The sequence below is a fragment of the Phyllostomus hastatus genome, unplaced genomic scaffold (genome assembly GCF_019186645.2).
Source record: "Phyllostomus hastatus isolate PE091 unplaced genomic scaffold, TTU_PhHast_1.1 phas_scaffold_182, whole genome shotgun sequence".
Taxonomy (NCBI): domain Eukaryota; kingdom Metazoa; phylum Chordata; class Mammalia; order Chiroptera; family Phyllostomidae; genus Phyllostomus; species Phyllostomus hastatus.
In genome coordinates, this window is record NW_025334013.1 from 5315800 (window position 1) to 5340147 (window position 24348).

The window sequence follows — 24348 nt, forward strand, 5'->3', positions numbered from 1 at the left end:
GCATTTGCCTCTTCTCCCCCTTAATCTCCCCATAATTCTCCCCGTATGTCATGCCGAGGAAGAGAAAATAAGAATTTTTTAAAAGCTTGCTAAAGTGAAATATGACCATTTAATCTGGACTCGCATCACTACTCCTCCCCGGAAAAAAAATAAATGCATTAAAAAAAAAAAACATCAGAAGAATAGATTCAAGTATTCTGTAGACTAAGGCTGGATTACTTTGCTCCAAGGCCAAGGAAAGTGGTGGCGATTCCAAGACCCATTCGGAAGCGCGTATCTGCAATGCGTAAGCGTTTCGTTGGCAAGATCAGTCAGTATCAGAAATCGGGTAACGTTTAAAAGTGGATGAAGGTTAAAACAACAAAATAATCAACTCACTAAGAAATATTTTTTGGCAGGTAACCATAAAATAATTTCTGCCCCAAGGAATCAAAGAGGGCTCTCTTGTTTCTGTTGCGACCATCGGGGCCCTTGCACGGTCTAAAGTACCGTCACGGAAAGGGGCACCAGGGCGTCGGGGGCGCAGGGGACGAAGATCTCTAAACCGCAGGGTGAGACCGCAGTCGTAAACCTCCTCCCAATCTCCCCTTTGGGGGAGAAGGTGGGAGGGGAGCAAGAAGTTCCAGCTTCTGCTTGTTTGCTGAAAGGACCCCGGGAGGAGGAGGAGGAGGAAAGCGGCGAAGATGCGGTGTCCGCGGTGCAGACTCGGGACCTCGGAAAGGGATGCGGAGGAGTGGGCTCTTATGTAAGCAAGCACACACCAAAAACTGTGCGTGCACCCCGCGCCCGGTGCACATTCTGGGCACATACACACGTACACAGCATCTCCCCTGGGGGTGCGGCCCCAGCCTGCGGGCGCTGCCGAGGAAGACGGATCGACCCTTCGGCCCGTGTGCACCTCCTCCAAATCCGCGCCGCCACCACCCGGGGCTGCGACGGGGGCGGCCAGGGCCCAGGTGCCCCGCCCGGGATAGAGTTCGGCTTCCCCGGGCGCCTGCAGTGCGCGCCCCCGGCCTCCGGCGCCCCGACCCCGCGCGGGACGCCTGGCCCCGACCCCCGCGCCCCGACCCGGCTCCTGGCACTCGGCCTTGCGCCCCGACCCGGCGCCGACACTTACCTCGCGAGGCCCCGACCTCGTAGCCGCGCAGCAGCCCGGCCAGCAGCAGCCAGGCGGCCGGGGCGAGCGCGAGCGCGGGGCGGCGCAGCATCTCTCGGGCTCCCGGCGCCGCGGCCGGCCCGGGGCGGGAGCGGCAGGGAGGCGCGCGGGGCGCCGAGCGGGGCTCTGGTGGCCCGGGGCCGGCTGCTTCGCACCGCGGCGAGCACCAGGGTCCGCGGAGGAGCCGCCGCCGCGACGCCGGGCCGCGCGCTCGGGCCGCGAGCGCCCTCCCGTCCGCAGAGGAAGCGCTTCGCTGGAGGCAGCGGCAGCAACTAAGATGGCGCCCGTGCTCTCTCTCGGGTCCGGCGACGGTACCCGGCTCGGGGGCGGGGCGGCGGGGGGGGCGGGGAGGGGCGGGGAGGGGCGGGGAGAGCGCGGCCGGGCGCGCGCGGCGGGCCCGGGGAGCGCGCGGGACGCGGGCGGGAGGGCGGGGACTGGCGCGCGCGCGCGCCTCCGAAGTCCCGGGCGGGTTCGGGCGCGCGCCCCGCGGGGGCGCGCCCGGGTGGCTCCGGAGCGGCGGGGAGGACTGCTCCCCTTCTCCGACCGCAACCGAGAGCATCAGCTCTTCACTCCCCACGCGCGCTCCCAGGCTCCAGAGCCGATCCAGGAGCAGCCCGCGGCCCGGGCCTCCCCTTCTGCCTGTCCCGCCCCCGCCCGCAAGGAGTGCAGACCCGGCTGCAGCGTGCAGCCCGTCCGTCCCCCCTGAGCACCAACACCCCGACCCCTGCCCGCACGTCAGGTCCCCCCAGGACCTCGGTGTCTTCTGCCAAGTGGAGAGGGGACCAGAGGGAGCTCGCGGAGTCACGATAGGTGTTCAAGGAGAGGAGGTCAGCGAACCGCTCTTTGTAAACAGTCGGGAGCTGCGCTGCACGTGCCGCAGGGGTTCCGGCCCTACGGGCATGGGGTGCGGGGTACTGCAGGTCCCAGGGAGGCCGTCGTGAATTTGTAACGCAAGATTTCTCCATTTGCTGAAGAAATCCGTGTGTGGCTTTTTAAAAGTGGCTTCTGTGCTCACCCCTTCTAGGATATTTTAGTGTGTTGCTAGCTGTCCCCCTTAGAAATGCAGAGACCCAAATGTGTAAAAGAGATGTTCTGGTAGCTCTCTTGAAGGGTCTCCAATCCTCCCTTTTCCTGTCCTGGGGCCCCCACCTTCCTTCGATCCCTGGGACGGCCCCGCCCTCCCCACCTTCCTGGAGAGAAGAACTGGAACAGTCATGGAAGGCTCCTGTGGGCCAGGCCCTGGGAGACGACATTGTTGGCTCCGTTTTGCCTATGAGGAAACTAAGACAGGTGATGACGTCCCTAGCTGAGACAACTACTGTGAAAAGGAAAATTGGCCCGACAGGATGGCGACATCAGGGAGACACCAACCACCAAAGTTAAATGACAATAAAATGCTAATCATTCCGGACTGTGCCGGAAGAGCTGTCAAAGCCGGTTCACCGCACAAGGACCATCACAGCTGGGTTTGTCACACCCGGGAGGGGCTGGCTGGCAGGTGGGCTTGTGGCGACCAGGGTGAGGTGGGGTGGGCAGCTGTGCAGGCTGGGAGGGAGTCACCCCGGTTGTGGAGAGTGGGACACTGATTTAGGAGAGTGTGGGCGAGGAGCCCAAAAAGGCAGCCCGAGGCCAGATTGCGAGGTGCCTTAAGTGACAGCCCGAGGGATTTGGACTTAATCTTACACAGACGACCTTGAACAGCAGCGAACAGAGGCACGATGTGACTAGAGGGTTTCAAAGCCATCTGTAATGAATGTCCTCCTCCTTGTCCTTTGTCCCTCAAGGGCATCCTCCACCAAAGCCTGAAGGTTCCCTCTCTGCTTCCCCCGCCACCCCCTCCTCGTCCAGGAGGACCAGACTCCCCTTGGGTGGACCCCTACCAAGGCTCCTGCTTGGCCCCTGCCGTCTCCAGGCCACCCCTCCACTCCTTCCAGCCAGCACTGCAGAGTCATCCTCTCCAAGCATTGCTGTTCCTTCCATCCCTCCCTGGCTCCCAGAGGCTGGCCACCTCATCGGGTCCAGGCAGCTCTGGCAGGCTTCCTGCCGCTCAGCCCCAGGCCCCACCCAGCTGACCTCAGGGCCTGCTGTTCCCCGCTATCTGCCTTCCGTTCATTCTTTCCCAGGAACAGCATGTCATGGTACGCCCTCCTCCGCTTCTGCCCTGAGCCGCAGGTCCTTACAATGCACCTCTGGCTGCCTCCTCCAGGAAGTCCTCCTGATTATCAGTCCCTCCCTCCCCAAACCCCACCTTCTCTTAACTAGCCGAGACTTGATGATCTGCTACTTTGTGTCCTTTTCTCTTCCCCACTATTATGGTGGGAAGGCCCCAGATGGTACAGTCAGACTGCCCAGGATGGGAATTCTGGCTCCTGCTCCTACAGATGACCTTGAACAACGTAGGAACTGTCTGCGTCTCTTTCCTCACCTCTGAAACCGGATAACAGTACCTAGTTCCTAATCGTGAGAATTAAATGAAATGATGCATACACAGTAGGAACTCAATAAAAATCCAGTGATGAACTAAGTGAATTTTTGTGTTTTGTTTTGTTTTTATGGGGGAGATCACACGTGGGAGAGTAAAAGACTGCCCTGTAGGTCCCCAGGGACCTTCAGATTTACAAAACAAAACCCAAAAGGTATAGATAGTCTCAGAACTGCGTTTTGCGCCTCTAGGCTGAAGCCAAGAGGGACAGTGTAATGTATTCCATTCTATTAGAAACACAAACAAAAGCGCTCTGGTGCCTGGAATCCTGATCCCTTTATCTTCTCACCCTCACAGTCCCTCCGAGAAACAAAGAGACAGATCAAAAAGGCCCAGCAGCAGGCGGGCGGGCAGACAGACAGCCGGTGAGCCCAGGGCAACCTGTGCACACCAAGATCTGCCCACGGCAGAGGCCGTCCAGCTGCAAGGCTGCGCGTGGATGTCTCGGAAGCCAGGGAACCGGCGAGCTCCGTTTCCGGTCGGCCCGACAATAGCATCGGCCATGTTGGCACTCTTCAAAGGTCTCCACGTGATGGATTAGTTAATTCTCAGAATGGCCCTGCGATGGGGGTCGGTGCAGACTCGTGCTCTGGTTAGCAGGCAGGGGCCTCGCCGGAGCTGAGTCCGCCCTGCCAGGGGCCCTGGCGCAGCCAGGAGTGAGGCTCCACCCAGGCCTGTCCTTAAGGGGTATTTACTTACACGGGAGGAGAAGGCGGTGGCTTTGTCAGCCGGGCAAGGAAGAGGTGAGCGTTCGAACTCTTGAACGAGGAGCAGGTAGAGAGGACACAGAGGGTCCAGGGTGCCGCCTCTTTTGAAATGAGCCTTGCCGACATCAACAGCCTCTGTGCTAAACTCGTATCACTTACGTCTGCAGCAACACTCTCCAGAAGGGACTTTGGTTGTTCCAGATTAGAAAAATGTAGCTTTTGCGCAAGAGCTCATTGCTCGGAAGGAGCCCTGGGGTTCAGAGTCACGTCTGTCTGAGCCCCCAAACAGCGCCTCAGCCCCTATGGGGAATTACGCCCCAGATGCGGATAAACGCCTGGTACAGGACTCCCGGCTGGGAGCCAGCACTGTCAGAAGGGGGCTTTGCCACCCTCCAGCTGTGCCAGCCTGCGGGTGGTGGTCTTCATCCGGACTAAACTTCCTCACCTCACCAGGAAGACCATTCCTGGTCGCTGTGAGGATGAAGTGAGATCGCGTTCAGGGAATCCCAGCCACTCCCTGGCCGGCAGGAGGCCGATGTGTTGTTCCTGGTGGCGCAGGGACCCTCGGGCGAGTGCTTGCAGAACCCAGCTGCAGGCTGGCAAAGCAGCCAGCACCACTGCTGGCCCAACAGTGTGCCTGGGAGCAAACCCACTCTGGGGATGCTGGGGAGAGGCTGTGAGAAACCCCATCAGAGCCGCTGATGACAGCCTCCCGGAGGTACTGGAACCGCAGCCCCCGGCAGCACCACCAGCATGTACTGGGAGCCCCTTGGGGCACTGGGTCTGGCCCCACCTCTGCCTTCCAGAGGCCTGGCCAGGTCACTCCATTGCTGTGAGAAGGGGTAATAAAGAATGTGGTTTAGGGCAAGAGTGGTTGGGCAGACCTGCGTTCAAATGCATATCTACCCACTTCCTTCCCTTTTGTACAATTTTGGTTTTTTTAAAAGATTTTATTCATTTTATTTTTAGAGAAAGGGGAAGGGAGGGAGAGAAACATTGATGTGTGAAAGATACATCAATTAGCTGCCTCCCACACGCCCCCAACTGGGGACCTGGCCCGTAACTCAGGCATGTGCCTGACTGGGGATCAGACCCGTGACCCTTTGATTCGAGGGCTGGCACCCAATCCACTGAGCCACACCAGCCAGGGCAATTTAATTTTGTTTTCTGGTATATTCAATATGTGCATAGTTCCAAAGTCAAATCTAGAGAGCAAGGTGCTCAGGGAAGTTTCGTTCCATCCCTGTCTCCTCCTCCCTGACCCCTCTTCCCCTTAGAGATGACCGTGTTGTCTGTTGGGGGCTTATCCTTCCATGGCGGGTTTTTTGTTTTTGTTTTAACACAGCAACTATTTGAATACATTCCCCTCCTCTTTCTTAAATGAAAAGCAGCATATCACACCTGCTGTTCTGCATCTTGCTTTTTTTTTAAGCATTTTATTTTAAAGATTTTATTTATTTATTTTTTAGAGAGGGAAGGGAGGGAGAAAGAGAGAGAGAAAAACATCAATGTGTGGTTGCTGGGGGCCGTGGCCGGTAACCCAGGCATGTGCCCTGACTGGGAATGGAACCTGCAACACTTTGGTTCGCAGCCCGCGCTCAATCCACTGAGCTACGCCAGCCAGGGCTGCAGCTTACTTTTTTTCACTTAATAAATTTTCCTGGAGATGGCCCCATCTCAGTCCACAAACAGGCTCCACTCCTTTTCACAGCTGCATAGTATTCCCTTGCTGATCCGATATCATGGGATAGTAAGAACTAGATATATATCCTCCTTGGTTCCAACACAGAGCTCCCAAGTCCCTTGGGATTTCCTGGGTGAGTTTTAGGATGGGGGCCAGACCCAGCCACGATGAGAAGTTTGGAAATTCCGCCCCACTCCACCCCCGGACTCAGTAAGAGGAGGGGGACTGGAGGTTGAGCCAATAATCAATCACACCTACGGGATGAATCTTCCATAAAAACCCTCGACCTGCAGGATTCGGGGAGCTTCTGGGTCGGTGAACACAGCCACGTGGGGGGAGGGTGACGCGGCCCAGCTGCCTGGGACCCTTCCCATGACCCTGACTTGCGTGCCTCTTCCTCTGGCTCTTCATGTGTATCCTTTATAATAACCCAGGAGAGATACGTCAATGATCAAATGTCAACGAATTATGGAAGTTGAGAAAGCGGTCGTGGGAACTCTCGGAACTGTAGCCAGCCGAGACAGAAGGGCGGGTAACCTGGTGACCCACCACTTGAGGTCGCTATTCGAAGTGTCGGAACGAAAAGAAGCTGCCGGACACTCATTTGCTGGGCGCAGAGACTCACTTGGCGTGGCAGCCCCACCCCCGCGGCGTCGAGAGTAGAGAACCAGTTTTCCCTGTGCGGACACACTGGGGTTGACTCCCTCAGTCCCCTGCGGACTGAGGGCGGCCTCCAGTCTTCCCTTTTACAGCGCCTGGCGGCCAGCTTCTCCCAATTTTTTGGCTGTTGCGCCCTTTCTCGCTCACTCTGTGGCCTCGCGCAAAGCCCTTCGCCTCCCGTCTCAGGATCTCCGTGCGTAAAGCGCAGGTGGGTCCGTGGCCGCCGCAGTGCTCTCCGGGAACCGGAGCCCCTGCACAACGTTAAACAGTGGCTTTTATGATTCTCATTCTGTGCCGCCCAGGGCTCCGAGCTGCGCCGGCGGCGGCACTGCTCTGGTCCCCGGGGACTCGGGCGCAGACTCCCTACCGTTTTCTAGGGCTCTCGGCCTGCAAAGGAACCAAGAATTCCCGCCCAGGAAGGGTCGGCCATCGCTGGCTGCTGGAAATTTCCAGGGAAGGGAAACCTCGCCTTCCCACGGAAGCCAGGCAGCTCGTGCTTTTGCCCCCCCGACCCCCACCCCCAAGGTGGGGTAGAGCTTGGGGTCTCCTGCTGTACTCCCTCGCCAGGGTCACACACGGCGTGTTCCCCTGCGGTCCCTCCGCTTTGCACGCAGTGGGGGAGGACGGGACAGCTACTTGCCGTCTTTTGCTGTGTATAATGTGCACTGTTTTGCCCCAATTTCTGAGGGAAAAATAACCATGGCACTATATATAGGTAGTACTGATTCCATAGCTATACAAATGCTCTTAATTCTTTTATTTATGCGTTAGAAGGGTAACTCTAGGCCCTGGCTGGTGTAGCTCAGTGGATTGAGCGCGGGCTGTGAACCAAAGTGTCGCAGGTTCGATTCCCAGTCAGGGTACATGCCTGGGTTGCAGGCCATGACCCCCAGCAACCGCACATTGATGTTTCTCTCTTTCTCTCTTTCTCCCTCCCTTCCCTCTCTAAAACTAAATAAATAAATAAATAAATAAATTTTTAAAAAAGAAGTGTAACTCTAGAAAGCAATAACAATTCCATATGCAAAATGATACCCTGGAATACGATCATCGGCTTTGTTTCTAAATATAAATAAATAAAAAAATGGAATTAAACATTGAAACACAAGATTTTTTTCCCCCCTGAAAGTCTGGGCCCAAAACATTGGTGTGCATTATATGCAGCCAAATAAGGTAATTCTGCAGCACCAATCACACACCTGCACAACACACACACACACACACACACACACACACAGACATGTGTCAGATGAGGGGCACCAAGGTGGGCAGACAAGGTCCCTCGGGGGGCAGACAAGCTAAACTAGAAGCGCCCTGTCTGCCGCGACGCCCCGGTGGAAAAGACTGTCCTGGGTTTTGGAGGGGAGGGGAGGGGAGGGCAGGGCAGGGCAGGGCAGGGCAGGGCAGGGCAAGGGCAGAAAGGGCCCAGCCTTGCAGCGGCGCGGCGGAAACCGGTCACCAGTCCCGCACAGTGACGGCGGCAGCGGGCTTGGGTTCTCGCCTCGGCTCCGCCCCGTTTCCTCGCAACCGAGAGGAGCTTGTAGGATAAAGTGGTTGAAAAAACAGGAGGAACGTTTCACTCACATGGTCTCGCCTCAGACAGACCCCGGTTCGTTATCAGCAGGAAAGACCGGACAGCCTAATTAGTGTGAGCTTCGGTTTGCTCACCTGGAACGCGGACACAACCATCATCATCATCATCATCATCACCATCATCATCATCCCTCCTTTAGGATTACAGGAGAGGGCTTTGCTCAGTTGGGACACTTAGACGATACTCGGGCAGTGGTGGCTGCTCTCGCGATGACAGCGATGATGCTGGCGACAGGTGTGAACGTGCCCTGGGAAGTCCAGGGAGACGCTGGCGGTGCGAAGTGCTTTCCCTTTTGCACTTGCCGGGCGCATTCCCTTTCTCAAGGGCACCAGACGCACTTGGGACGCACCACAACCTCCCTGGTGGGCGTCTATGCGTCTCTGCTCAACTGGTGGGGAGCAGGGATCAGAGGCGTGGAGGGTCCGGCCTAGACCCTCCGGCCCTTCGACGAGGCCCCTCTGGCCTTGTTGCACTTTCCCCCAGTCCCGAATCTCCTGGGCCAGCAAGCCCCAAGGAGAGTCAAGAGCCAGATGCCAGAATTTCTGGCTCCTTAAAGCCTCCAGCTCACTGGGCCGCTTTTTTCTGCTCATTCCTCATCTGAGCGAGTGTCGGCTGTGGGCTGGGCCCGCGGGGAGCCTTCTGTCTCCTGTGCAGTCTCTGGTTTCAGGCTCGGGGGTCGCACGCAAGGAACACAGTTACGCCCCGCTTTTACAGAGGAGGGCGCTGGGGCTGAGGGAGGTTGGGGCGCTCAGCGAAGTGGGAGAGCCGGGGTTCAAACCCCCATCCTCGGGACCTCGAGGCCAAAGCTCCTCCCCAGGACCTTACTGTCTCCCAGAAACCACTCCGATGGGGACGGTGTCTGCAGAGCCAACAGAAGTCAGGGGGCGCCGAGGTGGGAGAAGTGCTTGGCTGACCCTCTGTCCGGACTGATGCCTCCTCAAGCTCGTGGTGCAGAAGGCGGGCAGTCGGGAGGGGGAGTGAAGATGCTGGGGGTGGAGCAGTAAGGGGAAGGGAGTGTCCTGACCAGGGACCTGTCCTCATCCCTTCCCAAAGGACGGTCCCCTCTGTCAAAGGACAGGTCTGTCCTGATTGATCATCCCAGGCCAGCTCCCGCCCTCACACACTGCAGACATGACCTTCTCACCTGTCCTTCTGGAGCTTTCTCGCTTTTTTTTTAAGATTTTATTTATTTATTTTTTTAGAGAGGGAAGGGAGGGAGAAAGAGAGAGAGAGAGAGAAACATCAATGTGCGGTTGCTGGGGGTCATGGCCTGCAACCCAGGCACGTACTCTGACTGGGAATCGAACCTGCGACACTTTGGTTTGCAGCCCGCACTTAATCCACGGAGCTACGCCAGCCAGGGCTAGCTTTCTCGCTTTTAACCCAAGTCTGCCACTTCCCTACTCGGTGGCCTCTCCTCTCCCTTTTGTCATCTGTAAGATGGGATCACAATGGCACGCGCCTCCCAGGGAGGTCGTGTGGATTGAACTTGAACGGGATACCACGCAGACAGCACGCAGCACTGTTCCTGGCACGTTGTCGGTGCTCAGTGCACAGTGGCTGTCCTTCCGGCTAGGTCCCTTCTCGGTCAGCCCCCACCCCTGGTGTGGACAGGCAGGCAGGAGGGACTAACCCTCTTCTCTCTGCCTGTTCAAACCCCGCTGGTTCCTTCCGAGGCCCTAGGCCCAAGTACCCACCTGTCTGACTGGACTGACAGGGGAGGCGGAGTCAGGTGCCCCTGGGCCCAGTCGGTGTCACCTTCGAGGCTGGCACGTCCCAGCAACCTGGCCACCTCAGGCCTGGCGCTGCCCTCCTCTCTGTCCAGCCCGGAGGAAGGGCCGGGAGAAGGGGATGCTTATCTAGGGGGCACTTCTGCCCCTGCCTTTTGTGCACTCCTAGGGGGCGGCAGGAAGGCGGGTGGCTCCTGCCTCCCCTCCGCCTCCCCTCACTCCCCCTCCATCATCCCAGGGCACTGAGTTAGGGGTTTGGATGAGGAGGTTGTCTGTCAGAGGAAGCCAGTCCTCTCCTCCAAGCAGCCTCACAGAGGGCCCTGCGAATCCCCAGGAGCTTCCTGTGGCTGGCTCGGCGGGGCTGGTCGGGCAGGAGGCCCAGCCGCCTGGGAAAGGCAGCCAGGCGAAGCGCTGGGAAGTGCTGGAGCAAGAAGGGCCCCTCCTGCCTCCCCTAAGCCGTGGGAGGCAGGGGCAGGCGATCTGGTGGCCTTCGGGGGAGAGGAGGGCCCAGCCGAGGAGTCTGAATCCCACCCCTGCGCTGAGCCCCTGCTGCACAGGCCCAGCTAGGAGTCGGTGGGGAGATGGCAAGGGAAGCCCGCCTGCACAGCACGGCCAGGGGGCTGGAGGAAGCAACTCAGGGTGGGGAGCCCCAGACGCAGCGTGCCAGGGTCAGGGGAGGCCCTGCCTGGCACTGGCCAGGCTGCCTGTTAGTACTGAAGCTCGTGCCATCCACCTCCAGGCCTGGGCAGTGTCTTCCAGCCACAGGAGGCACACACAGGCAGGGTGGACTCCAGACAGTCTGTCTCCAGGGCCACAGGGACACAGAGCCATCGGGCCTGTGTGCCAAGAGAGAGCAGGAGGAAGAGGGGACAAGAACATTCGTTCTCCGCCCCTCTGAGGGGCATCTGCCGCCTGCTCCCCCCCGACGTGACTGCCACCCCAGGAATGGAGGGAGATGGTTGCACCACTGAACCCCAGTCTCCCGACCCACCCCCGGGCCCCAGGTAGACGCCCTTGCTCCAAAGGCCGGGCCCAGGCGCCTGGCTCTGGACAGCATGCAGCCCGCCTGCCTGCCAGGCCTCCCCCTCCGGGGGCTCCTCCGTTGCTCTGCTCTGGGTGGGGGGAAGGGGAGTCGGATGTTAATTTGCTAATTTGAAAAGGACCATAAACAGTGGGGCTCGGTGGCAGAGCTCTGCCGAGGGTGCAGTTTAAGCCCAATTATGTGCGATTAGTGCCTTTGCTCTTTGTTCCCATGGCATATTAATTGCAGATCTGGTACTGGGGCAATTAACCCAATTCCAGGCCCTCCGTCTTCCTGCAGGACACAATCCACATGCCTTCGGCCAAGGGGGTGGGCTGGCGAGACCCAGGGAGACGCCCCCTGGGGAGAGTGCCCGCTGTTCCAGGTGGACTGGGTCTCCCCGGAAGTCCTGTGTTGAAGTCCTAACCCCCAGTACCGCAGCGTGTGATCCTGTCTGGAGATGGGGTCCTCACAGAGGCGATCAAGTGAAAACGAGCCCAGTAGGCCCTAACCGGGGTGGCTCCGTTGCCCGGGCCAGTTCAATTTCCGATCTGGACACACGCCTGGGTTGCGGGTTCGGTCCCTGGTCAGGGCGTGTGAGAGAGGCAACCGATCGATGTTTCTTTCCCTTCTGTCCCCTCTCTCTAAAAATAAATAAAGGGGAACAATGAGGCCATTAGGGAGGGCCCTGATCTGGTACGACTAGTGTCCTTATAAAAAGCGGAAACGTGGCCGCCCAGGAGGAAGACGGCTCGCAGAGGTGAGGGAGAAGGCGGCCACGTACAGCCCAGGAGGGAGGCCTGGAGCCCGGAAGGAACAGCGCGGCCCACACCTGGATTGTGGAGTTCAGCCTCCAGAACCATGAGGCAGTAAATTCCTAACGTTTAAGTCACCGATGCTATTTTGTGAAGGCGTTCCAGGCAAACTCAGAGACCCACCCATGTCCCAGGCGGAGTCCCTTGGGTGGGACAAGGAGGGGTGTAGAGAGGAGGTGCCAGCATTGCTGTCCGTTCAGAAGTCTCTAGAAGGGATCAGCAGCAACAGCTGGCTCCTCCCCCCCTCCAGGCACCTCTCCCCCAAGGCTCCCCATCAGTGTCACTGCCTCTGTGCTTCTGGCCCCGGGGCCTTTCTTCCCCAACGCACTGCTGCTGGAGTCCCTCCTGTCCCCCCTGCACCCGTCTCTAGTCAGTCCCCTGGCTCGGCCAGGTCTGGGTGCGCCACGTCCTTCCCCTTTGTCTTCCCCGAGCCTTCTACCTTAGAAGGTAAAGAGCATACGTGTTTTTCTCCAGGTTACACCAGTTGTAACGGTCAGGCGTCTGCCCAGCCGTACAGCTTACAAGATGCTTGTCAAAGGCCTGTTCTCATTCCACACTTAGAACAGCCCTCTGGCGGTTGGTGTTCTCACCCATTTCACAGATGGGGGAAACTGAGGCCCGGAGGAGTCACACATAAGTAGCAGGGCTCAGACTTGAGCTCTGATTCTGTATCTTGTGCTCCTTCTCCACAGCAGCGGTTCTCACGGGAGTTTCCCCAGAATCCTTAAAAAATGGAGGCGTTCTGGGGTGGAGCAGACGAGGGGAAAGCGACATGAAACGGATGTCTTTACTGCAAGACTTCTCAGTGGCTCTAGAAGAATTCACACAACACGCAGCGTTTTACAGACTTGGTTTACTTTTGAGGGACACCTACCTGTCCAGGCAGGGCTGCGTGACATCCCAGCACCACTGTAGGATGGCACAGGTCTCCTCGGGCAAGATGAAAATTGGGATGTTCATGAGCAGGTTCCCTTCCTATCCCTGTTCTCCGCCTCCCCCATGCCGGGCTGGCTGACCACCCAGTTTGGTGTGACTCTGGGAGTTCTCATGCTCTGGGGTTCAGCCAGCATCAGAGCCTCGCAGTGGCAGCTTGTCCCTGATCACACTCTAGGCACTGCTGCTTCCACTGTATGTGGCTCTGGTGGCCATCCCACTTGCAATAGCCTGCCCTTCCCTGGCCACAGGAAGAAAATATGGCTGAATCCCTGGCCACTGTGATTGGCCCAACAGGTGGTACATCACCCAAGCAGAGCCAATCAGAGGCTGCTCTGGGACTGTTTGGGGCACTGAGAGAAAAAACTTTCCTTCCACTGAAGCTGCCGAGAGCTGTGTTCTGCTGTCAGAGGAGGAGGTTAGTCTGAAAGGAGATGATGAGACCAAAAGGCAAAGCTGAGCAGAAACAGGCAGAGATGGACCTAGAGGGAGAGAAGGTTCTAGAAGCATCCAGGCTCCAGCTCCAGTCCCTGAGGCCCTGGTTCCTGCCACAATTGCCTTAATCTTATGAACTACCCTCAGACCCTCCTCAATGACACAAGCCAGTTGGAATTGAGTTTCTGTTGCCAGGAAACCAAAAAGTTCTGCCCAAAACAAGTCCCTGAGCCTCTTCAGTAGCCCAGAATCGATTAACCTGCCAAGACAGGCCTAACAAAACTGTGGATATGGGTGCCACACAGGGGCCAGGGTCCCGCCCCCCCAAACCTGCCCCGAGGCCTCAGCCAGAAGAAGAGAGATGAGGTCCCTTTCTCCATGGGGCCCAGGTTTCCTTGCTGTCAGCAGAGTGTCAGTTCAGAAAATGGGGTCACAGTACCTGTAGGTCCCAGAAGGCTCAGCAGAAGAGCCAACTCAAGGTCAAGGTCATTCATTCATTCATTCATTCAATGCGCCTTTACTGAAAGCCCACAGTGTGTCAGGGACTGGGGACACAGCGGTGAGGAAGGTCAGTGGGGCCCCTGACCCTACAGGCTCACCTTCTAATGGGAGGCTCAAGAGAGAACTAGGCCAAGAAAGAAATTCATCCATAAGGTTATTCCAGATAAAGAAAATAATCAGGAAAATGGGAAAGAGCATGTCAGAGCGTAGAAAGCAAAATACAGTGGTCAGTAGAGACCCGGGTCTGAATACTTGTGTCCTCCCTCCTCTAAAATCGAATGTTGAAGCCCTAACCGCCCCCCCCACGTGATGGTACTTGGAGGCGGGGCCTGTGGGTGCTTAGGTCATGAGGGTGGAGCCTGAGAACCGGATTCAGTTCTCCTGAAAGAGGCCCCACCGAGCGCCCCACCCCTTCCCCCACGCTAGGGCCCGGGGAGAATTCTGCACCTGCAACCTGGAAAAGGGCCCTCGCCAGCACTTAACCCGCTGGCGCCCTGACCTTGGGCTTCCAGTCTCCAGAACTACGGAGAACACATTTCTTCTGCTGCGCATGAGCCGCCCGCTCTGTGATATTTTGCTGTAGCAGCCCGAACGGGCTGAGACAGGGGGTGGCATTTGAGCTGACGTGAGCAGCCTGGGGACTCAGCCACGTGGAAGAACATCGCAGGCAGAGGGAACAGCAGGCACAGAAGCCCTGAGGCGGCGGGCGGCAGGCTCAGCACGTCTGAGGGGCCAAAGGAAGCCAGAGGCTGGTACATGGAGTCGGAGGGGAGAGGGCTCAGTAGACGAGATCCCCAGAAGGCAGGTCCCCCAGACCTTGGGCTTCCCATGAGAGGGAGAGGAAATTTCATCCTGAATGCCAAGGGCAGCCAAGGGCAGCCAAGGGCAGCCACTGCCTTGCAGGGCCCCAGCGGGCAGCCTTACTTGGGTTTTCTCAGGTTCCGGAACAGCAGGCGGGTCCCAGGCACAGCCTTTCGGGGAGGCTGGTTGGCTGGGAGCTGACAGTGTTCTCTGACACGGCAAAAGTCAGAACGCCCCGCGGCAGCTCCGAGGGCCGGAGAGTCTGGTGGTCAGGAGGGACTGAGTGGGCTGTAGAAACATGCAGGTCCAAGACCCTCGGGGCCCGCAGAGCAACACTCCTCCTCACTCACCCTCCGACTGGCCAGGGGCGCCGCCAGCACCCAGGCAGAAGGGGCGACCGCCTCTGGAACGTGACCCGGTGGGTCTGAAAGCTTCCACCCGAAATGGCCCATCACCACCACCCCCATTCCTCGGGCCAAATGAGTCAGGGCGGCCACACTCAACTGGAAAGAGGCGGGAGGGGAGGGGGAGGACACAGTCCTTCCGGATGCCCAGGAGGTAGGCAGAGAGCTGGGAGTGTTCAGGAAGGAGCACCAAGGGCTCCCACACCCCATTTTGGAGGGAAACTGAGGCTCAGACTCATAGACCGAATTGCCCAAGGTTCGAGGGAGAGAGGGCCGTAGCGCCCAGGCCCTGGCCGAGGTCAGCCCTGGGTCTGCGGTGCCCCACCCCCTCCCCACTCTCATCTTCTGCCCCAAGACCTGCAGCAGCTTAATCTCATAAGCTTCTCCAGCCTTCCACACACAAACAGGAGTTCATCCTCCTTGCATCTCGGAGGAGGGACGAGGTACCAGGACACCCCCCCTTGCCCTTCCTCCACCCCACACCCCAGACAAACGTCTGAGGCCCTGATGAGATCACGCAGCTCAGCTCGGGTGGCTGGAGCAGGCCCGAGCGAGGGCTGGCAGCTGCCGGATGGGTTCCCGGGTGCCTGGGCCCAGGCTTGCCCTGACCTGACCGCCCCCACGCCCACCCGCACCCCCACCGCCGCAAATGTCTCCTTCTTCAGGAGCAGTTTCCAGCTCCCCTCTCTTTCCATCTGACGCCTGGGGAGGAGCCAGGGACCACGGCCCAGGTGGATGCACAGGCCCCTGCCGGCCCCTGCCCTGACCGCTGAGCACGGCTGCAGAGGACGGGGCGGGAGAGGTGCACCCAGAGAAAAGCTGCCTGACTGCCTTCTCCCGGGAAGCGGGGCCGCCCCCAAGACAAGTTCCCGAAGGGGCAAGCCAGCCAGCAGGGAGTGGTCTGACGCGAAGGGGCTGGTGGACAGGGGGAGCCCGCCCGCCCTGGGCCTGCCACAAGCCTGCTCTGGGCAGAGGGTTGGGGGTGGGCTGGGGGCTGCCCAACAGGCCTGGCCAGGGGTGGCCCAGAAGGGGCTGCCTTGGGCACTTCGGGGCGGTGGTGGCAAGATCTGCGGAAACAGCAGAGGGGGCGGGAGGGGGAGGCTGGCCCTCTGGGGCGGGGGGGGCTGTCCCGCCTCCCCCGGGCCAGGCCCCTTCCCCTCTCCCGGGACAGCCCCTCCACCCGCCTGGGGCCCCTCTTGTTGGCTGCGGCACCCTGGCTGGTTGGAGAGTTCTTTCCCACAGGACGCGTGAGGATGTGTGGCCTACGGTGAACAAAGGACTATTTTTACCGCCTATTGTTTCCTCTCCCAGTGTCCTAGGTCCCCAGCCAAGGTCCGCCTCCGTCTTCCCTCCCTGCGCCGGCTGGGACCACAGGCTCTGCCCTGCCAGGTGCCCGCAGCTCAGCCACCTGCTGTCCCTCAGGTCTGCCTCGGAAGAGCCCAGGGCTGCCGGGTGAGCCGGCGGGGAGGCTGGGAGAGAGCACAAGGGGGTGCCGGAGCCAGGCCCGGGAGACCCATGGCCAAGGCGGGCACCTCCACCTTCTCACACACCCACAGCCCACCCACCCCCACAGCCCACCTGGGCTGTAGCCTAAGAGGAGGTCAAAGGTTGGGGGCAGCCCCAGCGTCAGCGTTGCCGTGCACGGAGACAAAATTAAAAAGAAAAAAAGGGAAACCAGACTTAGAGTCAGTTTTATTGGGTTGAAATGCTCTCCAGCCTGTGCCTCCCCTACCACCTGGCTCCAGGCAGGCAGCTCGCCGGCAATGTCTGGATTCGAACCCAGGTCCGAGCCCAGAGTGCAGGAGGTTTCTCTGCATGGCAGCCACCACACTGGAGGTGTGCAGGGGTTTTATCCCAGCTCCGCTGGGCTCTGGGCAAGACGGGAGTGGGAAGTGGGGTGGGTGGGAAGTAGGAGAGGGACCCTCAGGCCCTGGGGTGGGGGCTTGAGGGGCAGGGGGAGGTTAGGGCGCTGGTACTCCGGGTTCGAGGCCCCGCATCTCCCCTGCCCTCTTCCCTTCGGCTCTGAGGCGGAGACGGCTGCAGTGGGAAGGAGCCTCTGGCGGGTGTTTTTTTTAAGCACTTGATCACGATAAAGGATTTAATTTTATCCCCTTCCCTGGCTGGCTCTGAATCTATTTCGAGTTTCAGCACGAGCCGAGTGAGCAAGCAGGAGGGTCCCTGGAACACCAGACTCCCACCCCCAGCCTCCTCCAGGCGCCTCCCTGCCAGTGCCAGCCACGACCAGGTCCCCTGCGGGGGGGGACCCCCTTGCTGTGCTGTGCGGGCTCAGGAAGGGGAGGGGACTCCTGCGGCTCCCCCAGGCAAAGCTGCCCAGCACAGAGAGGCCTAGGTGGGGGCGGGGAGCAGGGAGTGGGGAGCAGCTCCAACCGGGCTTCTGTCAAAGGGTCATCCCTTCCCTCTCATCCTCAGCAGAAAGCACCCAACGGGCCCCTGGCTGGGCCTGGGGCTGCCCGCCTCCCCCCAGGAGCTGCGGACAAGGCCTTGCCCCGAGTGAGTGACGGGAAGCAGAGAAGACGGGTGGGGGACGCTGTCTCGGGCACTCAATGAGGACCACGTGTGCTGACCGCCCGCTGTGGGCAGGTCGCCCGGATGAGCCTGTCCCGTGCCTCCTCTCATTCACTCTCGGAAACAGCCTCATAGGATGCTCTCGTTTCCCCCTTTCTCCCGATAGTTAGACAACTTGCCCCGAGTCGCACAGCGGCCAAGCGTCAGACCCAGGCCCCAATCCCCTGGCCGGAACCTCTCCCCAGCCCCCAGCTACGCGAAGACAAAGATTCGTCCTGTGGCAGGAAATGGTCTGACCGAAGTCAGGAGAGAAGACCCTTGGACCCCGGTTTTACGGGGTCCAAAGCATTTTTGTGTAGAGTTTGTCAAAGGCACAAGTGTTTGTGTTATCATTCCCATTTTACAGATGAGAAGAGTGAGGCCGGGACCTGCCAAGGGGACAGAGATCACAGTAGGGAGGCAGGGGTGTGGCCTCCAGGTCAGAGCTCTTTTGCCGACCTCACCTGCGGGCAGGTGTGCATCCCGGCAGGACGGTCCGAGGGCAGCTGTGGCAGGAAGAGTCATACCAAGGGAAGGAGCAGTGGGTTCCAGAAAAACCAGCTCGGCCTGGAGGACGGCTGGGTCCGCACGGGGAGCCGGTGGCAGGCCAGCTTCTCGTCCGGTCTGGGAGGGCTGCGGCTTCATTTGGGAGGTGAGGGCGGGCCCCAGGACCCAGTGCAGCGTTGACCCACTGAGAAATGTTCGTTAGTCACCTCCCGCGACAGGACGTGGTGGGCGAGAGAACAGGGCCAATACCGGGCTGGTCCTGGGGTCTCAGAGCCGGCCCGGGAGAGGGCGCTGGGCAACCCCGTGATTCAGGATTTATTCCCCACCCCACCCCACCCCCGCCCCTTCGTGTCAAAGCTGGAAGTGGCTACAAACACAGAGTGTGGGGTCAGACAGCCGGAGCCCACGTTCTGGCTGCACCACACTGACCTTCAGCAAACTCCGCAACCTACTTTCTCTTCTGTGAAGTCACCCACTCACCGCACACGTGACTGCAGAGGGTGTGCGGAGTGCCGCACGCCCGCACACGGGCAGCACCCGTGCACGACTGCTGTGTGAAGGCTGGGACGTGGAGACACCGGCACAGCAGCTGTTTGTGAAAACCCACCCCCTTCCACGGCCAAGGCCAAGGCCAAGGGCCAAGGGCCAGGAGGCGGAGCGTCTCAGAGGCTCTGAGTCTGCAGTCACCTCCTGGGGCTGAGCAGGGTGGGGGAGGGCCTCCCACAGGTGTGCAAACAGGGCGGCCACCTGCTGCACGCTCTGCTCCTTCCCTGGGGACTCAGCCAGAGGCCCAGGCAGGGTGGGGCTCGGCTCGGCGACAGTCACCAGCTCCCCTGACCTCCCTGCCGGAAGGCCTGGCAGGAACCATCCCTGGGAAACGGGCCCTGAGGGGCGGTTCCAGTGCCAAGGAGGGAAGTGAGGGCGAGTCCCTGGCTCATACCTGGAACACAGTTCACGGCCCTTGTCCTTGGAGGAGGCCTTTCTGTAAATCAGGACTAGCAGCCACGGCCCCCCTTGCCACCGCCCCTGCCCCCACAAATTTCCTAAACACCCAGCTGTTGCCCCAGAAGAGAATGTTCACTAGACGAAGTGTTTTCTAAACGTGGGACGGGGGTGCCCAGCTGTGGGCCGCAGGGAGAGGGGCAGGGGAGAGAGGAGAGAGGACCAGCCCGGGAAGGCAGGGCAGGCGGGTGGTGACGGGGTCCCCTGGGGCCTCAGAGCTCCCGCCCGCACGGCTGAACCAGGTGCGGCGGAGGGATCGTTTTTTGCGGCCACAAAGGGGCCCTCCCGTTCAAAGGCTGGAGCAGCCTGGATTCTCACAGCTGCCGCTCACCTGCGGGGACAGGGCGATGAAGCAATTCATTCATTCTCCGCCGCCCTCCCCCCAGGGCTGGGGAACACCGGCAAAGCAGGGAGTCTGGCCTCCTGGGGGCCCAGCCCGACCCCCCCGCTGTCTCAGTCCTGCCCACTGGGGTCCTCCCTGGCGCATGCACCAGCACCCACACCCACACCCAGGAAGATGGCCGTGGAGGGCGGCCTGCTGTGTGGGCCGAGGGAACATGAAAGACCCAGCACTGCCCCCAGTGTCCTCTCTCGGCCTGCCCGAGGGTCATCTTTCTTATGTGGCCCGATTCCCGTGACAGACCAGGGCAGTTCGACAGCTCCGGGGGCGGGGGGGGCCTCCCCTTTCTCAGCTCATCCCCACCACTCCATGCCTCAATCACCTCATTTGTTAACTGAGCCCACCCCAGGCCTGGGGGGGCTGGGCAGGTGGGACCGGGGCCTGCCAGCCTCTCCTGCTCTGTTCAATGGCCCCACTTAGAAGAGCCGACCAGCTCCAAGGGTCACCACCCCACAGTGCCACTCGGAGCCCTGGAGTGGGGGTGGGGCTGGGGGTGGGGGAAGTCTATGCCTAACACGAGCCCTTGATGTGTGTGTCTGTGTGACTTCTAGGTGACACAGCTGTCCTGTTTTGTCTTTCCGTCAGTAACCGAGAAGTCCTTCCCGGAAAAGGAGGTTCCAGAGAAAGGCAGATCAACTCGGCACGGGAACGAACGTCTGAAGTGGAGTGCGTTATCAGGTGAGGTAGTGAGTTCTCCAGGGTATTCAAGCAAAGGGGGGACAGGCCCTTCTCAGGGATGTTTCAGGCGGGCTCACCCATCTGGCCACTGCGTGGGCTGCTAGGTAACCCCCGCGTCTGTCTCAACACTAAGCCTGAGTGACGGCAACTGCGTCGTCTGTCACCATATTCCATACACCCAGTAGCACTTAGCACCCAGTGAAACTCTTTGGAAAGGAAATAGAAGCAGTGAGTCTATGTAATTAGGAAAAAAAAAGAGAGAGAGAGAGACTAAAATGGGATGATGAAGTGTAGAAATGAAAAATTCTAGAAAATGCTTCCCAAGCAAAAATTCCTACAGCAGAAATGACGACAGCTTCCAAACTTGGATGACATCTACGCACCAATAAACCTTCCACTTCTGGGACAACGGGAGGGGCGGCCAGTCTGCCTGGACCTCTGCTGCCAGCACTCTGAGGACCGCTGGCCTCGCACGGGCCGCTGGGGCGTGGAGCGGGGGAGCGCCCCCACGCCTACGGCACGCTCGGTGTCGGCGCAGGACCAGGGAGGGTGAGGTCGCCTGGAGAGGTCGCTGGCCTCCGTGTCATCTAGGATGACATCTGGAATCTCCAGGTCAGAAAGGGGGGGTCCACCTTCCTACAGACCTGCCGGCTGGGCTGAGTAGCTCTGGGAATTCTTCCACACCTCGAGTTCCACTCCAGATCACAGGCAATTCGACCAGCCAACCGGCGCCTTCGCCCCTTCGTGGGCAGGGCGGGGCTCGGCGTGCGGCCCATGGGATGTGTGGGAGTCGGCAGATGCCCCCAACTCCGGGCAGATGACTCGGCTCACACACCAGGCTATTAAAAATCTTTATTGCTAATTTCCTTCTCCAACAGATACAGGTTTTTAGTTGAAATAAGAAGCCACGGCAACACTTTCACTTGTCTCCTTCAGAAGATGAGACCGATCAGGCCCCCACTGTTACAAGGTGGGGGGGCCGTGACCTTGACAAGGACAGGCTGGGGCAGAGGACACAGCACGGGCCATGGCACGGATCCCGGACGGGAGCGACAGGTACAAAGACAGGGGCCGCCAGCGACACTGGCGTCTACACCTGACGACAGACGCTGCAACCTGGGGGGAGGTGGGTGGAGAAATGCACCATCCCCAGGGGCTCCGCTGGAGCTGCAGGGCACTGAGCTGAGCGTGAGTGTGTTTGTGAGTGTGTGTGTGCTCACACTTGCACATGTGTGCACACACCGCCCCCTGGAGCAAGATGCTCTGAGGCCCCTACTGGGGTCCCCACAGTCCTTGTCCCCTGGGGACCAACAGCCTTTGCAGTTAACAGTCAGCCACCAGGGCCAGGGGCCGTGCGTGGAGGAGCAGGAGGACAGGGGTCCAGGCCCCCGACACTCGAGACTCAGCACAGCGTGGCCCTCCCACAGACACAGGGGTCTCTGGGGATCCTGCCTGGGACATTGTGACGGTCAGCCCCTGTGCTCCGCGGCAGCCCGAGACCTGAGAAGGGGGGGGTGTTTGGCTCTGAGAGTCTTCTCCTGGTTCTGGGTCCTGGGGGCAGGAATGGGGCGTCTGCCTGAGGGGAGGGTGAGGGCTGCCCTCTCAGAGGCCAGCATCTCCCTCCACCTCCGCACTCAGATCCCGCCCCTGTGAGAGATGGGGAGGGGGCAGGCTGCCCCCAGGGGGCGGGGGAGGGCAGGTGGGAAGACTGCAAGCTGTTTCTCAGGCTGGGCTGGAGCGCCAGCCCAGCAGGCCTGGCTCAGGGAAGCACTCCATAAACAAACACCGTCGCTGTCTCTTCCCCGCTGACACGGGGAGACCCTTTGGAGGGCGGAGCAGTGAGAGGCACAGGCCTGGATGAGAGAACCCGGGTGCTGGCCGGGACCTGCGGCCCCGGCCCCGGTGGCAGATGCCTCTGGAGCCTTGCTGGGGGGGCAGGGGGGTGGTGTTTGGGGTCAAAGCACTGGCAGGCTTTGTGGGCCCAGCTGGGGTCTGTGTGGGGGTGGGTTCCGGGCCCCTAAGCAGAGACCTGTGCTACACGGTGGGGTATCACAGCTGTGCAGGAGCAGCCCCGTGCCACACGCCTCGGCTCAGCACAGGCGGGCCAGAGGGGCTGGCTGGCGGTGGAGCAGTCCCACCCCGGCTGGGGAAGCTGGCTGGCTGCCAGCTGCTGGGAGCGATGCATGTAAATCCTGCCTGACAGTCAGTCACCTCTAAGCCCCGGGGCCGCTCCTTCACGACAACGCAAATCTCCTGGGGGACCCCATTTTCCAGCGGTGGATCCTGCTTGGGGTCCTCGAGGTCCCCTTGCCGGCAGAGCCAGGCGTGGCCATGAAAGCAAATGCACCGTGCAGCCGCAGAGGGACCGCTCTGGGCAGGGTGGGGAGAGGCCGTGCCAACAAGGGGTCACGGGCGAGCCGATGGGAAACCGAAAACACACACCTACCGAGAGCCAATCGAATGCAAACACAAAACATGTAAAAGCAGCAAGCTCTGTGTAATAAATATTGCAAAGCGCACTTGGTTTCTTTCTTTTTTTTCTTTTCAAGTCAAATATAACAACCAATGTCCCAAACCCTGTTTTCAGCATTCAAAAGAGAGAAGAAGCTGGTGCCGTCGGCAGAACACCTGCAGCCAATCAGAGAAAAACGCTGTTTCCCATCAGCCAGCCCATCCGACATCTTCACGTTCCTAAAAAGTGACCCAAATAAAGCACCGGAGCTCGGAGAGCTTCTTGGGAAGCCATATATATACCGAAGAGCGAATTAAAAAAAAAAAAAAAAAGTAAGAGTCAGAAATAAAAATAAAAGGTTTCTGTTGGTCAAGATTTCAAAATAAAAAGGTTTCTTCCTGCAGCCAATCGTGAGTCCGTCCCCTGAAGCCGACGAGGACCACACCTCCGGAGTCTCCCTGGACGTGGCCCCGCCGAGTGGCCTGGCCGTGGGGCGGGGTGGGCGGGGTGCTGAGGGTGGGGAAGGTGACCTGCTTGCTGCCACTCGGCCGGACGAGGTCCACGCGGATCGCTTGGCCCTTGCCAGCTTTCAGGGTGTTCCGAGGGGTCCGTCGCTACTGCCTCCGGTCCTCCGTCTCCGACCTGGAAAACGCCATCACCACGTCCTCTGCGCCTGCAGACCAAGGGAAGAGGCTTGCTGGGCCGGCCCCGGACGTCCAGCTGCAGCCTGGGACCTGGCCAGGAGGCCTGGCCCTCAGGGGTAGTGGCCATCCCCCCTCTCACCCCTGCCTCCAGTGCAAAGTGCTTCCGAGGAAGCCTGCCTCCCCTCTGGGCCTTCCTGGCGGCCTGGCCAGGGTGTGCGCCAACCCCCCTGCTGTGGGGCCACGGGGCCGCGGGACTGTGGGCCGGGGGTGAGGCTCAGGCCTGCTCAAGGCCACGCAGCTGAGAAGGTGCGGGAGGACCAGGGCTGCTGCTGGTCCTGGAGCCAGGCCCTGCTCATCGGACCCCCTGCTCCAAAGCCGCCAAAGCCAGGGACCCTTCGGAGCCATTCCTCTTCGCCAAACCCGACACCTGTTTCCAGGAGCGCGGACAGGCCTGTCTCCAGCCCGCCTGTTGGCCCGGCTCCTATGGAGACAGATAATGGCCATAATCTTTATAATTCTTGTGGATTTGAGAATCTGGTCCAGGCCTACTCATGAACTCACTTCCTTTGTCCTGTTTTCCGTCGGACAGGTTCTGACACGCAGCCAGCAAAGCAAGGGGGGGGGCAGGGGAGGCAACCGGCGGTCCTACCTCGCCTCCTGGGCCCTGGCCCCCCCGCCCCCCATCCTGCCACTTTCTCCCTCTTTCTAAAGGGCAGCCAGGTGCCCGCGGCCTTTGGGATATCCTCGTCCTCTGTGCTGGCCGGAGGAATTCTCCCGGGAGGGGAGGACTGGAACGGCAGACACAGAAAGGCCACCGGAGGGCCAGCCGGCGTGGGAGGTGCGCGGCGGAGCTTCTGGCTCGAGAAACGAGCCGAGAGTGCGCCGGGTTCCACCCCCAGGCCCGGTGCTGGCTGCTTCGGCCATGCCGCGTGCGGGGCACCCTCTCCTCCACGCTGGCAGTCCCCTACGGACCTCCTTCCCACCTGTCCTGCTTCACGGACAGTGGAGGGGGCACCCCGCCGCAGGTGCGGCAGAGGAGGGCCTGTCCACCAGGATGGACCAGGTAGGGACGTGCCTTCAATTTGGCGCCAAGGCACAAGGCGCGGTAACCGCCTGCCCTGCCCAGGCGGGGTTCTGAGCCGCTCCCTCTGAACAGGGGAGTAGGGTTCTGGGAAGG

General features: G+C 60.1%; 3 protein-coding genes across 7 annotated transcripts in view; 1 reads left to right on the forward strand and 2 right to left on the reverse strand.

Moving 5' to 3' along the window:
* The window catches only part of CLSTN1 (calsyntenin 1), a 57502-nt gene extending 56050 nt beyond the window's left edge, over nucleotides 1–1452 (reverse strand). For all 4 annotated transcript variants that reach the window (XM_045859256.1, XM_045859254.1, XM_045859255.1 and 1 more), the window contains exon 1: nucleotides 1118–1452. In XM_045859256.1, the coding sequence (XP_045715212.1) occupies nucleotides 1118–1208 (91 nt within the window). In that variant the 5' untranslated portion in view covers nucleotides 1209–1452. The remainder of the gene's footprint in view (nucleotides 1–1117) is intronic.
* Nucleotides 1453–14817: 13365 nt separating this feature from the next.
* On the forward strand, nucleotides 14818–22867 carry LOC123831669 (synapsin-1-like). Its single transcript, XM_045858753.1, has 8 exons — nucleotides 14818–14937; nucleotides 15313–15366; nucleotides 15589–15654; nucleotides 16235–16375; nucleotides 17354–17434; nucleotides 17856–18140; nucleotides 19983–20075; nucleotides 20419–22867. Exons 1-7 carry the CDS (start codon nucleotides 14818–14820, stop codon nucleotides 19983–19985), a joined length of 750 nt encoding a protein of 249 aa, XP_045714709.1. The 3' UTR covers nucleotides 19986–20075; nucleotides 20419–22867.
* CTNNBIP1 (catenin beta interacting protein 1) overlaps nucleotides 22554–24348 on the reverse strand; it is a 43400-nt gene continuing 41605 nt past the window's right edge. For both annotated transcript variants that reach the window (XM_045859779.1, XM_045859778.1), the window contains exon 5: nucleotides 22554–23200. In XM_045859779.1, coding sequence (XP_045715735.1) covers nucleotides 23142–23200 — 59 coding nt within the window. In that variant the 3' untranslated portion in view covers nucleotides 22554–23141. The remainder of the gene's footprint in view (nucleotides 23201–24348) is intronic.

Bases quoted from the DNA above. Each gene is read 5' to 3' on its own strand.
- LOC123831669 (XM_045858753.1), top strand. From the start codon at position 14,818: ATGCAGGTCCAAGACCCTCGGGGCCCGCAGAGCAACACTCCTCCTCAC. The intron at 15,367-15,588 runs GTACCAGGACAC...CTCCTTCTTCAG, and splicing joins CATCTCGGAGGAGGGACGAG to GAGCAGTTTCCAGCTCCCCT. The intron at 15,655-16,234 runs GTGGATGCACAG...TTCCTCTCCCAG, and splicing joins AGCCAGGGACCACGGCCCAG to TGTCCTAGGTCCCCAGCCAA.